This window comes from Hevea brasiliensis, chromosome 13 (genome assembly GCF_030052815.1).
Source record: "Hevea brasiliensis isolate MT/VB/25A 57/8 chromosome 13, ASM3005281v1, whole genome shotgun sequence".
Taxonomy (NCBI): Eukaryota; Viridiplantae; Streptophyta; class Magnoliopsida; order Malpighiales; family Euphorbiaceae; genus Hevea; species Hevea brasiliensis.
In genome coordinates, this window is record NC_079505.1 from 81,306,685 (window position 1) to 81,328,700 (window position 22,016).

Consider the following 22,016-nt stretch of genomic DNA (forward strand, 5'->3'; position numbering starts at 1 on the left):
TATCTTCACTAGACTTTCTCCCCTCATCCATTGAAGACCCACCCAATCACCAATGTTTCTTAATAATTTTCAATTGTTTTTTTGTTTGTTAAAAAGAGTATTGAGGTGTGTCTATCATAACTCGGTATGTTATCAATGCCATAAGAAAATCTGTTGGTCCTCAATATATTCATGATGTCTTGTTAGATGTAATTCAATATTCCACTTATGTGGATCATGTTTATTTTCATTGTGTTAGAGACTCTGGCAATAGGGAGGCTTATAGTTTAGGCGCTAATGCCATGCATGACGCATCCTTATTTTGTAATCCTCCCCATCAAACCTACTTAATACATCGCAACTCAAGAGAATATATACATAAAACCAAGGATTAAATTATCGTTTTCTCTCTCAATATTTCCTATCATATATACATATAAAGGGCCTCAGATTAAAGCCCAATTCACAATCAAATTCAATAACCTAAAACTCGTGTTAAAAAGGAGAACAAAGAAAATCTAAAAACAAAGGGGAAGGAGGAGAAATTTAAAGACATGGACAACGAAGATAAGGAGGATAAAAAAAGATGGTGGAGAAGAGAATAAGAAAAAGAATCCTGAAGATAAGGACACTGCAAAACTAAGGGTTGAGCTTGAAAAGCTTGACACCAAGGTTCAGGCATTTTCTATTTCCGTCAAAAGGTGTAAATATCATTAATGGGTATATAAGAGCTAAAATAGACCAAACAAAAGGTTTAGAAACTAATGAAGCCCATCTCACAAGATAAATCAATCCATGGCTTAAATTAAAGGTTCCCAAACCTAGCACACGAGTCCAGTTTAACATGCCAAAGCCTGGCTATGGTAGAAAGAAACAGAGCAGTCATAGATTGTCGCTATCGCCACCATTTTCTAGAGGGCAGTCACCGGGATCAACTTGCAGGGAAGAACAGGGGTTAATAAAGACCCCATAGAAAAACCTAGTAACAAAGGCCACAGATATGAAAAATAATTTTTTATTTTTCATTTTTCATTTTTTTATGAAAAGTAGGGGAAACGTGTTTATAGATTCTTTTTTTAATTTAAAAAAATTTTAAAAATTATTCATATATTTTATAATTAAAAAAATAAATTATTACAAAACATATTTAAAAATTTTATTTTATTTATAAAATTTTAATATGTATTATTTATTTATTTATTTTAAATAATATAATTAATTTTTAATTTTTATAAATAAATATTTTTTAAATAATTATTTAATTTTAAATATTAAAAAGTTATAATATAATTTTGATTATAAAATAGTCATAATTTTCTACTTGGAAACCCTTGGAAAATAAAATATTTGTTATAAAGGAAAATAGTGAAAAATAAAAATTATTTTCTAAATTTTAATTAAAATTTAAAAAATTGAAAAGCTGATTTTTAGTTCCCGATGCAGAAAATTAATATATGTGAATATAAAACTATATTTTCTTTTTTTTTTTTTTTCAAAAAATTAATCCAATTTTTCACAAGTACATAAATCCTTAGCGTGCTGACCTTGGCGTCGCAGAGCTTCAAAATAACATAAGGCTTTGAGAGTAGGCCACAGCAAGAGGTGGACGAGGTGGGAAGGGAGAGACCCACTGAATGTAAAGAAAGAGGAAATTGTTATATATTCCAAGAAGTTGAAAAATTAATTCTGCCAAAGCGAAACCATGCGAATGAACTACTTCAGCACCCTGTCTTTCCTGAAGAGATGAAAAAAATTTGAAATTTAGGAATTTAATTAAGTAGTTTATATAATAATTAATGCAAAAATAACACTGTACCTTTTTTATAGCTGCAGCAAGAATGATAAATTACTGATTAATCAACTGTAAATAGAAAAAAAAAAAAAAAAAGAAGCCTGAATTCCATTGAAAAAGAGAGCACAGTAAAGAAACAAAGAAAGAAAGATTATGATGATCCATTGAACATCAAGAAATTAAAAATTAATTCGATAACTTATGTAGGGAATGAAGCTTGGTCCGGGAGCAATGCAATAGCTAGCAGAAACAGAGATAAAGTACTGCATTGGTCACAGACCAAGCTTTATTCCAAACATTGCAATTATCTTCACTTGAACCACTTAATCTTTGATTAGCTAGTGGAAAACCACTTCATCCATCTCATAAAATGCTCTCCTTATATAGCAAAAAATTTCCCCACATAAACCACTCCCATGATAGAAAATATTCAAGCAAGGTTCCATGCACCACCTGCCAACCGCAATCCACCATCTTATATATGGGTTCGATAAGAGAGGTGATTAATGATAATTAAGAGACATTAATCCACTTGGAATTAATTAGCTTTGTCCATGGAGAAATAGAGGTGCAAGATTCATAGTCTTTACATTTTCATGTTAGTACTTAACATAAACAACAGAACATGCATTGCACAATGCACATATATCTTAATATAATGATTCACCACTAATGTCATGTTTCTTGATTAGAAAAGAGACATGACTGAGGTGGAATTTTTATAAAATTGATGATACTCGGTAGCCTGATTTGGTGAGGAGTTGTTTAGAACGGAAACCCAGGATATATCACTCAATTTTCATGTTTCATCCAAAATGTAAAAATCTCTGCGTTAGGAAAAAGGAACCCATCCCACATCCATGAAATTAAATTGAAAGTTTGTGAGATTTTTTTTTTTAATAAAATTATGTAATTTGATAAGTAGGGATTGAGGCCAAATGTTGTTCACCATGTGTTGCTAATTTGAGAATGACAAGATAATCATCATAATATCCTTGAAGATTGTTGGATTTTCTCTTCTTCCACAATTTCACTTCTCCATTTCCTCAAGATATTTCTTATCCGGTTGATAAAATAATAATAATAATTTTTTTAGTATATTATCTCACAATACTTAAATTAAAAATGAAGGTGATTTCAAAAAAAAAAAAAATGATATCTTTTAGTATAAAACATTTGCAGAATTTGTAAATGAATTTTCCATAATTTCTGAATAGAAAAGAAGATCCGCTTTTTAAAAATTTATCTTTTTTTTTTTTAATTTTAGAAAAATTTTAACTTATTTAATAATTTAAAATTAAAATATATACAATTTATAAATTTATTTAATTTCATTATTTAATAATTATGATGATAAAAGGTATTTTTAAAAAATATATTATTAAAAGTTAATAATTTTTATAAAATAATAGAAAAGATTTCATATTTATTGAAATTTTAATAAATAAAATAAATATACTAATATAATTATATAAAAATTTTAAGTATATTCACACTTCCCTTCACTAAATAGGTTAGAACTGTCGTCAATATTAATAGGATAATTTTTATTTATTTTTTATTTCTGGGTAATATTGCCTCTTCTTTCATGCAAGAATTCCTCAAACTAGAGGGTCCGGTGTGAAAAGGAATTGGTTAGACGAGCAAGCCGGACCCAGTGGCTACCAAGTGTTTGCGATTATGATTCTTCTAAATCAGATATTGTTTCTCAGGTAGAAGTTCCATTATCTTAGAACATACATTATTTGGGATGTAATTGCCATCATCGTGGCGTCATCTAGATGTCATAAAATTTGTTTTCCAAGGTATTGCCCAGAAAGAGTTTTGAGGAATGAGGACATCATACTTGGGGATGTTTCATTCACATGGGGAGTTGATGAAGCAATTTACTCTGCCCCAGTGCTCTATTGTACTATAGCTAATTCCATAAAATACAAATGCAATTGGTCAAGTCTACCCCCACCCTGAAATCCTACCCCCAGTGCCAGAATACCCACTCCAGAAAAATGAAAAAAAGAAAAGGAAAAAAGACTCGTTATAGCTACTATCTTCTGTATTTTGCTACGTAGGCAAGACCCATACTATATTAGAACAAATACTTTATGCTACTTGCTACTTATTATAGCATTATCTGCATTCCCTGTACTGAAATGTTCCAGAGAGCAGGCAAGTTTGGTGTACTGTTAATGTACTATAGTTCTGACTATCAGTGTTTGTTATAACATTTCTGTATTGTCACCATCTTCAAGCGCCATCTTCAAAATGTAAATGAAATGATGAAACTCCAGGTGAGAAATCTTAATGCAGGGTAGTTAGGTTCCATCAATAAAAGTTGAAGGGTTCTTGGAAGTTTCCCTATCTACAAATGTTAGTAAGTTTGTAAGTATGAGGAAATTTCCTCTTGGCTCTCTCTATCTATTTTCAATATATTTTCCTTCCAGCAACTCATAACAGGTTAAAAGAAAATTTTGACTCAGATTGTTCTTAAATTTTTAATTAAAAGAAATGAGCAATTGTCCAGGTTTATACCAGGATATTGGCAAAAAGGCCAGAGGTTATCGTCTTCTCTTCTCTTCACATCCTGTCTTGCTTTCTACTACATTATCTTTTTGAACTTTACTTTTCTTGATAAATTACTCATAGGTTTGTTTACATTTTCACTAGATCTTCTCTACAGAGATTACGCTCATCAACCAAAAACTCATTTTCATTACCGGAACATCAAGTGGAATTTTGATCTCTCATGTGAAAGTAATGTATTTCTACTTGATCTTTTAGCATATTTTCTCTATTGTTATATCCAGCTATGGGATTGGATGAGTTGTGCATGCTTTCTTGTTTCTTTATTGGAATTTCTGGGGCTAAAGATGTTGGAAAATGGTGGACAGTGCATTGCATATCCCTTTCTGACATTTCATTTCATCTTATAAGTTTGCAGATTCTCTCCTATTCTCCTAGAACATTAATGACTAATATAGGAATCAATTCTTTGAACATTCTTTCTCCCTAAGTTTATTCCTTCTTATTTTTCTCAATTACCTAATAATTATTTGGTTCGTTTCCATTACTGTTGCAGCACCGGAAATTTTGCCTGGAGTCACAACATTTTTCAGATTCACAATTCCTGATTCTTGTAAGGTAATAAAATTGAAATTTTGTCAACTTATGCATCTGAAGATCTTTCATGTCAATGTTGTTAACAATCATGTTTGAGAACTTCCTGATGAGACCAAGGCTAATTAATGTATTACATTAAGACAAATATAGACATATGAGTCCTCTGAAGGCAATGGTGTCTGCAAATAACAGGTGGAACTCAGATTCTTGGGTGACTATTTCGGGATCGCTGCAGGCGTTGAAATGCAGGCATGTGAACAGGGACCCTTTAGAGGAAAGGGATATAACCCATTTGTAAATTTATCAGGTTTAGCAGGAAACACTTTTTTCTCTCTTGGGACTGACATTTCCTTCAATGTAGCAACAAGGAATTTTGATGAATTCAGTGCTGGTTTGAGCTTCAACAGTCCCTTCCTTATTTCTGCCTTGAACTTGTGAGCAATCCCATTACCAGTCTCAGAAAGAAAAAAATCTTACAGGATGGGACTTTGGTCTAAAATTTTTAATCTGTTATCTTCTTGTAAATGCAGGGATGACAAACTTGATGCTGTAAAAGCTTCCTGTCACTATACGTTCAATCCCCTTACCACGACTGCCATTGCAGCTGAATTGAATCATAATTTTTCAGAAAATGGAGCAACCACAGTTACAGTTGGCGCACAACATTCCTTTTTTCCATTTACATTGATGAAGGTTCGTGTGAACAATGAAGCCAAAATTGGTGGGCTAATTCGGATGGAACTGTGGGAAAAGCTCCTAGTAGCCGCAACAGGGGAGTTGGATTTCAGGGCTGCAAACAAAATTTCTAAGATTGGAATGTCCATAAATTTCAATCTCTAGAGCGGCTTCGCTTGAGAATAAATACTGTTATTTTGAGTTTATATGACAGCCTCCATTCCATCAAGATTTATATATAGTTTTTATTTTTTGTATTCCTTTATTAATACAACAAACGTTGGGGAAAGTGATTAGCGGAGTATGTACAAAACATGCGGATATACAAAACGAAGAAGGACAACTTGAGCAGCGATTTTGATGCATAGAGTCGCTGGACTTTGAATTTCCTTCCTTTAAATTAAAAATGATTAAACGACGAATAAGAACACAAGAAATTTTATCAGCTATTGGAAACAAGAAAATATGCAAAATGCAGTCTGTTTGTGCCAGTGGCAACAGATTTGTCTCGAAGAATTCTCGTCTTTGAGCTAATCCAGAAGCTTCAGACTTGAAAATTGAACATAAATTGGAACCTACTACTAAAGAAAAGGGATGATATTTGATTATGTGAATTGAAAATTTTTTTATATATATTTTCTTATTATTTATGCTTCTTTTATTAAAAAAATATTTTTTTTTTTAAAAAGAGTTAATTACAAAAGTACATACATTTGGTCCCATCTTAAAAACCTTAAACCTAATACTAGGGTTTATTGACTGATTAGAGTCCCTACTCCCTATTATGTGTGGCGCTCGCTTCTTTTATAAAGCAAGTCTCTTTACCATTGAACCAGAAAGGTAAAGAACAAAGTTTACCACTAACTCCAAAACACGAACAATATCAACCACTGTTGGAAAACAATACAATTATATAAAGTTCAATTTACAAAGCTATTATTCATGCTGTGTTTATTTACAAGCTTCTTGGTTCTTGCACACTGAAATTGTGAAGATATTACACAAAACGTTTTCTTTAGTGAATGGAGTGTACGATAGAGAGAACCACTACTCATGCAACTCGCATAATTTGTGAACCAAGGAGGCAAGTGAAATGCAAGTGTCATCACATAACAAGACCTCAACATTTGAAACCTTTGCCCAAAAAACAAAAGGAAGTAACGCTTATAAAGCTCCTGTCAACACAAACCCATAAGGCCATAAAGCTGCAAATGTACCTCAGTTACTGGTGGGCAGAAGCCTGGAGCAGTCCATCACGAATCTGAGAAGCAACATCACGTATAGCACCAGGTCCATGAGGAATAAACACTGCAGATGATTTAGACGCAGCACCAATTTCCTTCATTGTGTCAAAATATTGAGTGACAAGGACCATGTCCATGATATCTTTTGCAGTGGTGCCTGGTACATTTTCAGAGAAACCCAGCACACTATCCCTTAATCCATCCACAATTGCCTGTCTCTGACTAGCAATACCCAGCCCAGCAAGATATTTTGCTTCAGCATCACCCTCAGATCGCTTAATTTGGAGAATCTTCTCAGCCTCTGCCTTCTCATTTGCTGCCACCCTCAGTCTTGCAGCTAAGAAAGCAACAAGTTAATCAGAAAAAACATATCAAGTAAGATATGATATAATAAAGAGAGACAATGTTCTCCAAGATCAAGTGTTCAAATTGAGATAGTTGGACCACAGGCAATAATTAATCTAAGAGTTGCAATCTTGATTTATTATGGACATTGCAGAACAACCAATGTGTGTGGCATCCATAGGGAACAGAAGCACCTTTGAACAACTATTGGAACTTCAAAAACCCAAACCAATAAATTTAAACTTTGAAATTAAATGTTGACTGAAGGGAACACTAACAACTCAGTTGAAAAACAAGAACATTCTTTGACTGACATATTCTAGAGTTTCCCAATAGATGCATTTAGTGATCCAATTTCCAATTAAAACCTTAAATCACAGAACAAGACCTCAAACCTATTAAATACAACAATGATTAATCAAGCTTCCAAATCTCCTGTTCTCACCTCTGTTCTCAGATGTAGACTCTAGCTGATGGGGTGAACTGAAAATCGATGGAGTCTGTAGTATTAGGATTTTTGTAACCTTAGGCATGTATTCTTGTTCTGAAATTGATTTGTGTTTCCTCTGGTTAGGAGTGCTTGAATATCTTTTAAGTTGCAGACTTTTTGTATTGCAGAGGTATTTTTGTAATGGTCTAGGTTTTTTCACTTAGCATTATAAGCCTTAGGTTGGGTGTTCTAGGTTAGTCTATTGGCATGGTTTAGTCTGAATTATTTTGCTAAGTCTTTCCTAATTTTATTAATTTTAATAAAATTATGAATTATCAAAAAAAAAAAAAAGTAATAATAGTCATCCAAATTTCTATCTTGAATCTAATCTTCCTGATGTATCATGTGCCTCCACTCCCCAAAACCATACTTTTTCGCACTTTTTGAATTGTGCTCCGCATAGGATTTTGGTTTTGATGGAAAAGTTATTGAAGTCTGTCATAGCCCCTTTCTTGATCTGTCTCCATGGGTTTGAATGTTGTCCAGACTCTAGCATAAATGCAAAACCGAAGTTTGATACTTTATACTAAATATTAGAAAGGTTGGGAGAAATTCACTTTCTTGATAGCAGCAAATCACTTTTTTAATCACAATCCTCATTCTTCTGCTCGCCTAAAGAAGATGGTGGAGATTAAGCATTTCTGTGATTGAAAGAATCTCTTATAATTTCAAGTAAAGAATTGAAGGGATAAAGAAGAGATCAAAAAATAGAGGAAGGGTTCACAATGATGGCACAATTGATGTTCAATAGTCTGCATTATAAGTATATGGAGAGTTTTTTATGGGTGGGAAAATAATCAGCTCGCTATCGACATACTAAATGTTTTACCTGCATTTATTTCATTCATTGCCCGCTTTACATGCTCATCTGGTTCTATATCAACAATGAGTGTTTGCACAATTTCATATCCATAAGTAGACATAGCCTGACAAATATCATTGAACACCACATTGTTACATATTTATGAGACTTGAATTTCTCAACTAACAAAAGTTTCATCACTACTATACGTTTGCTTTCACAATATGGAGAAAAAAAAAAAACATATCTTTAAGTTTATTTACCTTTTCAAGTTCGTCTTCCACAGCTTTGGCAATTTCATTCTTCTGCTCAAAAGCATCATCCAGATCAAGTTTTGGAACACTTGCCCTAATTACTAAAATTATGGGCCAAAGTAGTTGAGCTCATTATGGGTTGAATAAGATGATTGAGAATCAAATGTCAAAAGAAGTATGTATCCATGTTTATATGAAAACATACATATCCATGTCTATACAATCATGCATTATTGATGAGAAGTATCATATACCATCAAAAACATAGGCCTGGATTTGGGTTCTAGTGTTGCTGAGTTTGTAGAAAGCATCACTTGCTTTATCTGCCAGTGCGCGATACTGAATAGATGCAACAACATTAACAAATACATTGTCCTGAAAATAAATGGAAAGAAGGGTCAGTTTGTCTCAGCTGCCAACATTAGGGGTATGTGTAACATCAATCAGCAATTCAGCACAATTACAAAACTAAAGGTAGCACAGACGTGGTTTTGTGGTTGACCTACTCCCTTTCCAACCCAAATCCCCCAAAGAAAAATAAGATAAAAAGGATGTGAAAACAGAGGGTGAAGTTGTAAAAATAAAAGAATCACAACAGTCCCTGAATTCTGAAGAGAAATGAACAAAAGAAATAGCTCCCTGTTTTTTCTCTTCATCATTATGTGCCCAAATTGGTTAAATGATTCAAGCCTACAAGATTAGAAATTTAGAACCAAGGAAATATTCAAAAAAGGATTTAATACCAACCAAAAAGCATCCAGAAATATTAAATATTCAAAACCACCCAGCAGCTCCCAAGGTTAAACTATCATTCTTGAAATAGACAGACCTTTGTCTTGGTCTCACAACGAACATCCAACTGCTGCAACCTCAGTGACAGATGGCCGGAAAGCTGGCTTCCAAAAATCCAAGGTAGGCAATGGCATCCAGGGTCAAGAACTTCATCAAATTTCCCAAATCTCTCCTTGATAGCTACTGTGGACTGGTCAACTTGCACGCAACAACACAGATTACCCATCCTCTCTACAGTCCAATACATCCCAAAATAACATGTAAGTCAAAGTGAAACTAAAACATGATATTTCACAATGATTAGCAATTTTTTTTAAAAAGGAGTACACATTGAATCTATAATATCCCAATCAACATACTTTACCAGACAGCAAAGACAGAAAAACAAAATTCACACTCAATAGAATCACGAAATTCCTACATTCAATCTGAAACTAGAAGACTTATTTATGGTATTTGAAATGTAAGTGAGCTAATGGTGACTAAATTTCCCTAAAACAAGCTCAAGGTCTCATAGGAAAATAATCTAAATGCTAAAACAAAAATAACATATATTTTACGCTTCAAAAAAAGTGAAAAGTGACAGGAGAAGTGGAAAATAAATAGTAGTTCCAACTGTCACCAGAATCAAATTTGACACAACAGATAAGTGCGGGGAAAAAAATCTAGCAATAGACCAAAACCTGGAAAACTTCCTGCAACTTCTCCAGAACTTTGAACTCAAATCTGAGAGAAAATTACTGATTATTATTGACGAGGTTGGGGGTGGGGCGCGGGGCGCAGGATGCGGTAGGGTTGGGGTTACCTTGCTTCCCAAATATAAATCCTAAAACTAATTAAGAACTTACATAAATCCTAAGGAAATACGAATAGAAAAGTCGATAGCCAGCTAAAATAAAAGCCATAAACTAAGGGAATCACAAGATGCGTTTGTTGTTTTGAAAGAAAGAGACTTGAAAGTGACAAGCACACTGAAAGGCAAAGAGCGAGAAAATGGCAGGAAAGACAACTCAAGAAGATTATAAAAATTATAGACAGTGTGCCGGCAACGGGAAGTCATCATCATAGAAAAGGCCTTACAAATTTATTGGTATATATTGCCATAAAAGGTTAGATGTCTGAGCTGTATCAAAAGCTGCAAATTTGATTTTAAACACCCCAACAAATTATTATATGGATAGAAATGAATTTCTGGTTGAAGTAAACCTCAAAATCATCGTCATGATTATATCAAACTGCCAAAAAAAAAAATAGAAAGAAAAACAACAGATGGTATTTCTTGTGTGTTTGTTGATAAGGTTAAAAAGGATTCCCTTTTCATCGATAAATAAAATAATGAAATATGAAAATCAGAGGTCAGTTGAGGAAGGGGAGGGTTAGTGAAATTGGTCAAGGCAGATAAGGAAAGAGAAATTGGGAGGAAAGAAGGTTTTACCTCTGCTTTGAAATAATGGAATTCGTAGAGAGGAAGAAAGTGGCAGTTATGGAAGAAAGAAAGTATTGTGAGTGGCTACGGTCCAGGCAAAGGCACACAGATATTGCCTTCTCTGTGGGTTTACGCACCAGTAAACGAGCAGAGCCACTCATTCAACTCACTCTGGGAGTTAATATCCTTTTCAATAATAATCAAAATCTTTTCAAGATAAATATACATTCCATTTCAATTTTACTCGAAAGTCTGGACATACACACGTATACAAGCAAATTACGCACAAGATATTTGCAAAAATTTTCAATCCTCCATGGATGCTTGCGAGAATTTAAGTTTAAATTGATTCCCAATTTCTCATTTCTTCAACCATTCCACATAAAACCAAGAGTCCAAGAGTTAAAAAGACTGATACATGGTGGTAGATAAAATATTTTATTTCTACCAATTGAATAGTTTTGTTTTTTGTTTAAATTACACATGCAGGAAATGACCACTATTTTTTTTCCTCAACCCAATAATTACAGACAACAGCAAGGAACCTGCAAAGAATACAAAAAATTAAGTACATCAAAAACTGCTTGAGCATAGAATCACAACATATATTATTATTCCTCCTCTAAATCAAGTCCCCCTATCCGTCTTCTCCTCTTATCAAAAACAGCTTTAAAGGACTCGTGTTCTGCTCGGAGTCGTTCTTGGAAAGTGCTCTGTCTCCTCGACTCGCCCATACTATGGGTTGATGTTAGGCTTCCATCCTTGGGTAATGGGTTGGACTTCTGCAGGTGTTAAAGCATTTATATAGCAACCATAAAGTTAGCTCCATGTTCGGTTCAGCAGCTAAAGCCTTTGTAAGCTTCATTTATTGTGGGGTGTGCATGCACAAATGCAACTGTGTTTTATTGATGAAATTACGAATAATAAAAAAAAAATCAACTAGCTAGCCTACCAGAAAAGCAGGCATGTTTTTCCAGCAAAGTTAAAAAAAAAAAAAAAAAAAATCGCTGCATGTGTGTAAATATTGAAACTAACATTTATGCTATGAGGAATAATGTAATCAACAAGTATATTCAATTTTAATCATCTAAATTTTGACAAAAGAAGCCAACCAAAATAGGTGCACAACTTACCAAATTGTATCCAGCACCTGGTCCAATCACTAAAGACCGCACATTTGCCTTTGCTGCACCTATAGAAAAACCAGTATTGCCAACCTGGACAAGCAAAATAGTTGTAAGAAGGAAAGGAGTTAAAAAAAAAAAAAAAGAATGTTCACTAACATTATAATGCTGCAATACAATGATACGACTGGTTATGGGAAAAGGTTGGGACAAAGAAACAAGAAAAGGAGGGAAAAATGGAAAAATGTGACACAGCCTCCTAGGGCAGAGAAAAATGTTCTAAATCCATAATACAGAAATGCCTGAAGAAACAACAGCTTGAATCCTGAGCATCCTTGAGGAAATATAGAAGATCCAGATTTTAAATACAGTTTAGGATCTAGTATGCCAATACTTTCTTACTTCCATTCAAACGGTCCAGTGCATAATCTTGTTTTATGCATCACATGCTTGAAAATGCCTTTTAAAACTTGCTTGTAGATGCTCGATAATATCATCACATTTAATAGAGTTTGTAATCTTTCTTTGACTCACAAATATAGTCCAATTATTGTCATTGGCATCTAATAAGGTCCCTAAAACAGAAATTGCACAGCATTAACACCACACAACAAAAGCCCTAAACATAATGGTAACCTGGTCGCTCCAACGCACGGATTTTCCTTGCTTTCCATATGCTTGAATTAACCCAGAAAGAGCATTTAAATTGCCCTTCATTCTTTCATACCCTTCTGTATCATCTTCATCTAAATCATCTGACCATTTACTTTTACCTAATTCTTTCACTCCTTGTGCAGAATGGTCCTCTTCAGCATCCCATCTCTTCCCATCTTTTGGAGGAACTGAAGTTCAAAATGATAAAGTAAATAAGAGAACTGAACAAGTTTTGAAGTGGTAACATATTTTCTCAGTGGGTGAAGAGACACGGCTTGTGTACATGAACAAGAGCATATTAGAACCAACAAATAAACTTTTCAACCAAAATGTGAAATAAAGTTTTTATGTATGTAGACACAGCAGATATTCAAACATTATATTCATCACCCGCACGCTGCTAGTGAATATATATTGTATTCCACAGTACAAATCACAACTATCATGGAGATGTTTCTTTTCTGATTCAGCAGGGGAATTACAGTATAAAAAATCCAGGCATTAGTAGTAAAAGTAGAAATAATTTTTGCATAAAGCTTCCACCTAAAGTTCAATACCTTGATGCTAGCTAGATTGCAGGTCTAAATTTATGTAAAATGTAACCTTCTCTCTGGGCATGGCCAGGGGTTTAAGACTCCTCGAGGTGATTATTGAGTAACGGCAGTTAAATAATTGCCCAGTCAGAGCCAAGAAAATGAAATTAAAAGGTAATGTTAACACAATTACGTGTCTTTAATATTTGTGCCAATGACAACAAAGATACACAAATCATATCATTTGTAGTCACTATTTTGAGAGCAGAAGACATAAATGTACCCTGAGGCAGATTATCCTCCAAGAGTTCAGGTATGGCCTTCTCAGTATTTCTTTCCAGCAGTCCAGGTGGATTATCATCATCTTCAGTATCCATATCAACCTTGAAAATTGACACAAGAATGAATTTAAATCAAAATGGTGGAAAAACTTACACAGTTAAAGTGTAAACTATTTTATATGATGAACAAAGCGAGGCTATTTATTGTAGTTCGACTCATCTCAAATTACACAGGCAAAATGATAACTATGAGAAGTTTATAAAAAGTCCACATAATTTGTTTTTCTAATGTCCTGTATTTAAGAAACACACACACACACACTTCTTACATGGTTTTCTTTCCTATAAATTTCATATACTTGGGATACACATAGACAGACACATGCAAAACATCACAGTTCAACACTTGTCATTTCATTTCTATAAAAAAATGCTTACACTTTTCAAGCAAATTTAATTCTTTCTTTTTCTAGAGATGCATCTGCTTCCCTATTCATTACAGTAAATTATACTCACACCCAGGGTGGAACAAATCCACAATCTTAACCTTTATTTCTTATATACAAAAGAAAAAACGACATATAATGTAATAAGCAGTGAAAATTACATTGACGAAAAGCTTATATGTTAGAGCAGGAAGCATAGCACTGGCATGATACTATGATAAAAAAAATAAGCATTGCATATGAGTGTTCATTACTGCTATTATGGTGATGATGCTGTTCACAAAGAATACAAACTAAACATATTGTATTATTTCTGCTTTATAAGGATGCTACAACAAAGATTTCAACCATAAGAAAATGATACAAAAGAAAACAAACTAATGAATACAAAAAGTTCATCAGTAATGATATAACATTCAGTTACCTCTTGAATTCCACTTTCCTTCAGATCATCACCGTGGAATAATGACTGTCATGCCAGAATAACAAAATCATTAAGACCCAAACATGGAAGTCACTATGAGTCAGAAGAAAGGTTCCCAACTTTATTAAACTTCATGATATGCAAGATTGGTCCTCACTAGACTTAAAAATTTGTGGACTGTTACCACAGGGGTAAGGCTACATATATCAATAATCCCCAGAGCCCAAAAGTGCAGGATGCTTTGTGCACCGGGTTATCATTTTTTTAACATGGGGCTTCTACTTTAAAGATAGAACAGTAAATTTCTTTAAACTGGTCACACAGATTGAATTTCAGTTACGAACCCAAAATAAAAATTGAGACCTAAAACATAGCAAACCTTGATATCCAGTTGCAAGTATAATGCCGGAGCTTCTTCCCACTGCCGAGCCATGTCCTTTATTTCAGTTAGTGTAAAACCATGTACATTCCTAGCTGCACAGCCCTGAAATTCCACAGGATTATCAACATGAAGCCACCAAATCAGAGTGAGGAACTTATGTCCAATTTATGATAGCTGCATGTTGTATTTTTAGATGGTGAGGCATCAATCACCAACTAGGGGTAACAAAAAAAATATCAAATCAACAAATAATCTCAAGAACAAAATGTGTGTGCGTGTGACAGATACACTAACCACAGGGTCTTTATATGGAGCTTCTGATATGTAAACTTCATAGCCAGATCTCTGAAAAAAAAAAAATAAATAAAGGTAAGGAAATAGGCAGATAATATAACACAATTTTAAATCAATTGATAATTAAGAAAGGGCAGCGACTTCTAAAAGCACATATTAAATTAAAAAATCTAACATGAAAACTGATATCACAGGAACTTGCCCTCCGTTCACAAAATTCCAAGCCTGTGGCATCGATAAAGAATAAAGAACTTTGAGGTGTGTGAGTTGGGGAATCTCAAGTAAAATACAGATTCAAACATGCAACAATTTATTAGGAACTGATCAAAGATATTATGGTTATTTGCTAATAAATTCTAAATATTCAGTTCCAAGACCCACAAATAGCATCCATTTTGTACAAACCCAATTCAGAAACAGGGCATCCACCATTCTGACTTTGAGAGTACTTCTCACTTATTAAACATCATCCATCACATGGCATATTAGGAAATTGATGTTAAAGAGATACATATACTAACAGAAGGAATGCATACTTGTAAAATCTGTACCATCCATGTAAAGTTTACATTCAGCAATTCACTCATAAGCTTTCAAGCTAACTGAATAGAGCTCATAAGCTTTTAAGCTAACAGAATAGAGAAGTCAAAAAATAAAGAAATTAAAGCTTTTTCAAGTGAAATTCTTAGATGAATCCTGTACATCATAAAACATAGATACAGCACTTGTTGGATCCACATATGGCTTTTCTAGTCTTCGTGATGAACCAAGTCCTGCCTTGCATACATGCATAACTACCTCAAACTAAAGAATAATATACATGAGCCATGATATTTAACCAATTCCTTACTCAAGCTTTATATACCAGATTTATGGCTCATCCAGAAATAAAACTACACCCCAAAAGTTGCAGCAAAAGAGATCTTTTTTATCAGTTTATATTAAAGAAAAATAACGCTGCACTCAATTATGTCAATTCAAGACAAATATTTGCACAAGACCCATTGAATTTTATTTTCATAATCTATGAGAGCAAAAATGTAAAATACAGCACAACGGCTTCTAGAAAATACAGTGACGAAAGAAAAGCTAACAGCACATTAAGTGGCTGAACATTGACCATTGAAGAATGATAGAAAGCCACCTATCCCAAAGAAGAAAAAAGTAGAAGAAAACACTATATTACATTATTCACATCTGACTATGGAGAGATCCCTGTAAGGGAATGAGGACCTACAGACCTTCACACATTCCCAAGAAACTGGAAAACGACAACATATTACTCGCAGAGGTGGTGAAGAAGAGAAATGAGGGTATACCTTTGCAATTGCCCAAAACTGAGCAAAATCAGCTACCCGCAGATTGCGGTCATCCACTAAGACGAGGCACACATACCAGCACAAAAAGGTCAATTGCCAAACAAAACTGCATCTGTAGTTAGTGAAAATGAAAGCAGTGCACAAGCACTGAATCACCACTAAATCTATAATCAGACCAAATCATTTAAGTTGTTGAATGCATTAACAAGCCAGGATAACCAGAAGAACCTTGAATCACTTTATATTGTTTTTAATCTTATAATTTGAAATTTTTCTTTGAAGACATTAAAATGCTGCTAATATATAAAGATAAAAAGAAAGGTTTTCATTGCCTTTAGCTCTACTCAATAGATCAAGCCTGCAAAGGAAATAGTCATTGACTTGGTACTAAATCTAGGATCAGATGCAAGAAATCTGACAACAAACCAAATGGTTTAAAACCACAACATGATCAAACTAAAAGGGAACCATGTCAACCAATTAGGCCACAATTGAATTACTCCATCTGCAAAGAAATGGACATCTCAAGAAAGCCACTATCCTTGAAATGGCTACAATATAAGGAGAGAAAACAATTAAAAAAAGAAGGGCATTAAGCAAAGATAATTATCTTTATCATCAATTAAAGGCCAATTCCAGAGTAAAGGTTCATACCAATAACAAGCGTGAAGATTCCCTCCTCAAGGGTCTTTTTGAAAGCTTTCAACATGCTGTCTCGATAAGCCTAATTTGGGGATACAACAAAATCGTATGTTGAAAACATTGAAAGAAAATAACACACCAAAAAAGAGCAAGTACTAGAGAGACTTCCTGTATTTATTTCCTTCTTAGTTCAATATTTATTTCTTCATTTTATTTTTCAATTAGCATTGAAATCATGTTATAAAAATGACACCAAAGTCACATTCAAATGATTACATCTTCATTAAAACAATTTGTCAACCCAATGTTCACTGAACCAAAGGCAATTTTATATTCAGTCTTGCTATTATCAACAAAACCTGCCCAACCACACAAGCCATTAGGCTAATCCTGACCAAGTTAAAGTTGAATCTCTCATCCTGGATACAAATGGCCTGACTGCATGCGAAACTATCTAGCTGCTTGTCCTAAACATGCCATGTTGTAAAACAGACAATATACTTCATACTGCAAATTCCAGCAGAAAATTTTACTTCTTGGTGTATATTTGAAATGTAAAGCCAGAAGAATGCAGATCAGCATCCTGACCATATTTGATCCAATTTTATATCATTAAGTACCATCTCAACCATATTTGAACCAATTTTCTACCATCACGTATAAAATTTAGAGCGTTACCTCCTCCATTTCGGGTTCATAACAATACTCCATGACCTTCTTCATAGTTAGTTTCTTGCCTCTACCCAAGCTAGAAGATTTTGAAGCATCACTGTCCTCAACCTTTTGATGTTGAAAACAACACTAATTAAATGATAACAATATGCAAACCTTACAAAAGAGACAAAAATTTCTATGCGCATTCATAAGAACTGTATGAAAGAGCATGAACATGAACATCCAGCTGGCAAACCTTTTCAACTTCAGTCATGAAATAGTCGTCCATTGAATGAATTCGTGGGGCATTACCACCATTTTCAACCTCAAGATCACGCATCATCTTTGCCAAGTAGCTCTTACCACTACCTACAAGCACAACAAATAAATTGATTAACTCAAGTCCAGCAAAAGGCATCTTCATATTCCCGGTTTGCAGCATACAATAGCACATTTAAAAATTTTAATTGCTGCAGATGAAAATGCTCACATAAAATTACTCATTTCCTTACAAAAATCTTCATCAATATGCAAAGATAGGTCCTGGCACTGCAGCTAAACAGGTTGCCTTTATCCCATGATAGAATACAAAAAACTAACAAATATGAGAAATTTTGCATATACTTTTCACAAGCTAGTCAAAACCTCACAAGAAACATAACTCCAGCACCCCTCTTATGATTCCCAAAAGCAACCCACTAAATCCAACAAGAATGGAAGAACTATTGAATATAACGTTCGCTACAATTATCATCATCGTCTACAGCCCTGTTTGGCATTGAGTTTCAGAGCATGAAACTGATTTTCTGAATAAAAGCACCATTTTAGATGCTGTTAAGAAAAACAGTTTGGAAAAAAGCTGTTTTGTTATTTTAGTATTCTTATAACTAAACTCAACTCAACTGAGCCTTTATCCCAAAAATTTTGGGGTCGGCTATATGGATTTGCTTTCTCCACTCTAAACGATTTTGGGTTAAATCCTCAGAAATGTGTAATGCTTCTAGGTCATGTTGTACTACTCTCCTCCAAGTCAATTTAGGTCTACCCCTTTTTTTCTTTCTATCCTCTAACCTAATATGCTCTACTTGTCTAACTGGAGCCTCCATGTGTCTACGCTTCACATGACCAAACCACCTCAATCTCCCTTCTCTCAACTTATCTTCAAAAGCACTCCTAACTTTTCTCTAATACTCTCATTACGGACTTTATCTAATCTAGAATGGCCACTCATCCACCTTAACATTCTCATCTCTGCAACTCTTATCTTAGACGCATACGACTCTTTCAATGCCCAACACTCACTACCATATAACATAGCCGGTCGTATAAGCACTCCTAACTTTTCTCTAATACTCTCGTTACGGACTTTATCTAATCTAGAATGGCCACTCATCCACCTTAACATTCTCATCTCTGCAACTCTTATCTTAGACGCATACGACTCTTTCAGTGCCCAACACTCACTACCATATAACATAGCCGGTCGTATAGCTGTACGGTAAAATTTTCCTTTTAACTTATTGGGAATCTTACGATCACATAAAACTCCCGTGGAACGTCTCCACTTCAAACATCCGGCTTTAATCCTATGACTAACATCCTCCTCACATTAATGACTGAGCCTAGATATTTAATTTTTAATTATTTTTTAACACTCTCTAACTAATATATTTAAAAAAGTGATTTTCTCAACAGCAGTTTCAACAACAATGCCAAATAGACCCTACGTAATTTGCCTCCTAATTTTCAAACTGTACAATACATCCAATAAAAAAAAAAGTTTCTCTAACAAAAAGTTTGATCTTCCTTCCCTACCACGATATCAAGTTCCTTCCAACAAGTTCAATATCAATTTTGTTTTCTGTTTTGTGTACTGTCGTACAAAGCTAAAAGTTGTATCTTGGAAATCAGGTTAATGAAACAAGCAAAAAAAACCTTTTAGGTTATCACTAATTGTAGCAACTTGTTTTTCCCTTTTAAGACATCAAGCAACAAAAAACAAACATGTTATAATAAAATTATTTTCTTTGAAAATTGGACAATAAAAAAAATTTCTGCACGAATACCAAAGCCTAAATTTTTCATCTTTTGACCACTCACACTTTGTTTGGATGGGGTGAGAAGGGGAAGAGTGGTCTCGTTTGGGACCAAGTGTTACAAGGAAGGAAAGTAAAGTGCTAAAATTACTAAAATTTCCTATTCTTAAGAAGAAACAAAATACAAGGCATTGGGATAAAAAGGACAAACACTGTTTTTATTCTTTTAATGAGTCACTTATAGGATAGGTGTTAAGACTTACCCTCCCTTCCCATTCAAAATCAAATTAAAATTCTCTCCCAAACAAGGGTAGGAGGGTACCCCCTTCCTCACTTACCCTTCTTCTCCTTACCCCCAATCCGAATAGAGTGTTAAGAAGTTATCAGTTTTACAAACCAAAAAGAAAAGAACTTTCTTAGTTTGAGCCATGGACCGCAAGCCCAAAAATACCCAGCTAGCACTAGCATGGTAATATTGGAAATGAAATTTTTCAAAGCTTTATAACACATATGACAAGGAAGAAACAAATATCAAATACATAACGAATCAAACAGAGTGCACCAACGAAAAAGAGGTACCTGGAAGCCCTCGTAGGATTATCACAATATGATCAGGACGGGCAGCCCGATAAGGCTGCTTAAACAATTGGGAAGCATCAATGATTGTTGGCTTATCTGGAGATAGCTGCTTTGGCAGAGACGATGTTTGCCATTCCTTTGACAAAAAAATTAAGCACAGAAATTAACAAACCTCATTACACTTTTTCCAAAAAAAAAAAACTCAATGCACATGGAAGATGTAGCTGAAACAACAATGCATGAACAAATAAAAACAAAAACACGTAGCAAAGCAGCAATACCTCTGAAGAAAAGGCAGTTGAAGCATGTGAAAGAGGCTTATTTTGCAAGTAGGAATTGCTTGCTGAGGAACTAATAGGAACTGGAAACAAGGAAGTTTTTGGTGGCGAAGAGTAGGCTTTAAAACGTTCCATTGGAACAGGAGGCGGTGGTGAAGCAGGAAGAGGTGGAGGAGGAGGTTGACCACCGATTACCCTATTTTCAGGGCAAGGCAAGTAACCTCCTGGCTCGTTCATACCGTGGCCAGGGGTTTGATAATCAGGTCTCAAATAATTAGGCATTCCATAAGATTGCGATGGCTGATTTTCCTGCCAGTTACTCATATGAGAATAATGAGGTCCCTTCGCTGACATTGATTCATTAAACTGATTCTGTGCCAAACTAAGATCACCATAATGCGCGTTACGAACTTCAGGGACTCGATAAGGCAGACTCTGAGATTCGCGCGACTGCTGCATTCGAGCATTTGGATGGAAAGGACTGTACATGGCACTCCCATCATTCTGTAAACGATTAGGCTCCCCGTTCCTCGAACACTCAAAGTGATTATTCATATCTACATTCCTACCATAACTTGCATTGAAATCCGAACCATAACTAACATTCGTCAAATCCCCACTCAAAGCAACGCCATGATCGCGTATCAGCTTCAATCTACGCTCATCCTCCGATAAGAAGTTTGCCGGATTTTGGTTATTATCGTGCCCATACAAAGTAGATCCAACCTCATCAACCCTAGGCCGCTTAAATCTCCCATCTACCTCACCAATATAGCCATTACTACTACTATTGCTATTATTATTGTTGTAATCATACACTGACAGCCCAAATCCTCCCCTGTAATCAAAACTCTGGTTTCTGTGCCACCCGTCGTTTGGATTGTCCACGTACTGGTTAGGCATACCCGCATGGTACGGGTCGTGTGGTGGATAATTTGGATGTGGTGGGAATCTAGGGTTTTGGTTGTACGTAGGATAAGGAGGAAGGGTTTGGGGGGGGCAAAATGGGAAGTGAGGAGCGGAGCAAATGGGGCAGATATTGCCTTCAGGAGGAAGTATTGGGCGCCATTGATGGTCCATGAATGAGCTTGAGATTGAATTTCGAGAAACCCTAATAAAGCCGGGGCTCGTCACGCAGAGGGTAGAAATTTGGACTTAGCTAATCAGAGGAATTATAGGGTTTTTAATTATAATATAATAATTAATCGTCCTCGCGGGGCACCACGCAGGTTATTATAAAAATTATAAAAATAATTTGTTTAATAGATTAATTATCTTTCATATACATATTATTTACGTGATTAATAATACATATAATATTACTCTTATATATGATATCTAATTGAAATAATATTAATTAAAATATAACTTTTCAAATAGCAATTTATTAATTATTTCAAATTCTATTGAATTTTTCTATTTTATTATTATTTATTCAACAAAAATTTAATAAA

The 22,016-nt window shown here is 34.5% G+C and overlaps 3 protein-coding genes and 1 long non-coding RNA gene across 7 annotated transcripts; 1 reads left to right on the forward strand and 3 right to left on the reverse strand.

Moving 5' to 3' along the window:
* Positions 1-6: 6 nt before the first annotated feature.
* Positions 7-2,283, reverse strand: LOC131171948 (uncharacterized). Its single transcript, XR_009142611.1, has 3 exons — positions 1,796-2,283; positions 1,524-1,714; positions 7-958 (listed from the first exon to the last, which is right to left on the reverse strand). It is a non-coding gene; the product is annotated as an uncharacterized LOC131171948 (long non-coding RNA).
* A 1,881-nt stretch (positions 2,284-4,164) lies between these two features.
* LOC110645863 (mitochondrial outer membrane protein porin of 36 kDa) lies at positions 4,165-5,798 on the forward strand. The gene is made up of 5 exons (XM_021799130.2): positions 4,165-4,325; positions 4,436-4,522; positions 4,848-4,909; positions 5,081-5,322; positions 5,419-5,798. Exons 1-5 carry the CDS (start codon positions 4,277-4,279, stop codon positions 5,726-5,728), a joined length of 750 nt encoding a protein of 249 aa, XP_021654822.1. The 5' UTR covers positions 4,165-4,276; the 3' UTR covers positions 5,729-5,798.
* A 646-nt stretch (positions 5,799-6,444) lies between these two features.
* On the reverse strand, positions 6,445-11,093 carry LOC110645861 (hypersensitive-induced response protein-like protein 1). 2 transcript variants are annotated; one of them, XM_058132462.1, is made up of 6 exons: positions 10,926-11,093; positions 9,528-9,721; positions 8,953-9,073; positions 8,708-8,799; positions 8,472-8,568; positions 6,445-7,144 (listed from the first exon to the last, which is right to left on the reverse strand). In XM_058132462.1, exons 2-6 carry the CDS (start codon positions 9,714-9,716, stop codon positions 6,786-6,788), a joined length of 858 nt encoding a protein of 285 aa, XP_057988445.1. In that variant the 5' UTR covers positions 9,717-9,721; positions 10,926-11,093; the 3' UTR covers positions 6,445-6,785. The 2 variants fall into 2 exon arrangements, with proteins under 2 accessions (XP_057988445.1, XP_021654817.2); XM_021799125.2 differs by lacking the exon at positions 10,926-11,093 and adding an exon at positions 10,174-10,256.
* Positions 11,094-11,335: 242 nt separating this feature from the next.
* On the reverse strand, positions 11,336-21,741 carry LOC110645860 (uncharacterized). Of its 3 annotated transcripts, none has more exons than XM_021799124.2 (13): positions 20,566-21,741; positions 20,285-20,420; positions 17,926-18,038; positions 17,694-17,798; positions 17,028-17,097; positions 16,374-16,429; positions 15,055-15,105; positions 14,758-14,862; positions 14,379-14,423; positions 13,511-13,610; positions 12,677-12,870; positions 12,050-12,133; positions 11,336-11,698 (listed from the first exon to the last, which is right to left on the reverse strand). In XM_021799124.2, exons 1-13 carry the CDS (start codon positions 21,640-21,642, stop codon positions 11,528-11,530), a joined length of 2,307 nt encoding a protein of 768 aa, XP_021654816.1. In that variant the 5' UTR covers positions 21,643-21,741; the 3' UTR covers positions 11,336-11,527. The 3 variants fall into 3 exon arrangements, with proteins under 3 accessions (XP_021654816.1, XP_021654815.1, XP_021654813.1); XM_021799123.2 differs by having other exon boundaries at positions 12,677-12,882; positions 17,694-17,795; positions 20,566-21,740; XM_021799121.2 differs by having other exon boundaries at positions 12,677-12,882; positions 20,566-21,740.
* Positions 21,742-22,016: the final 275 nt, after the last annotated feature.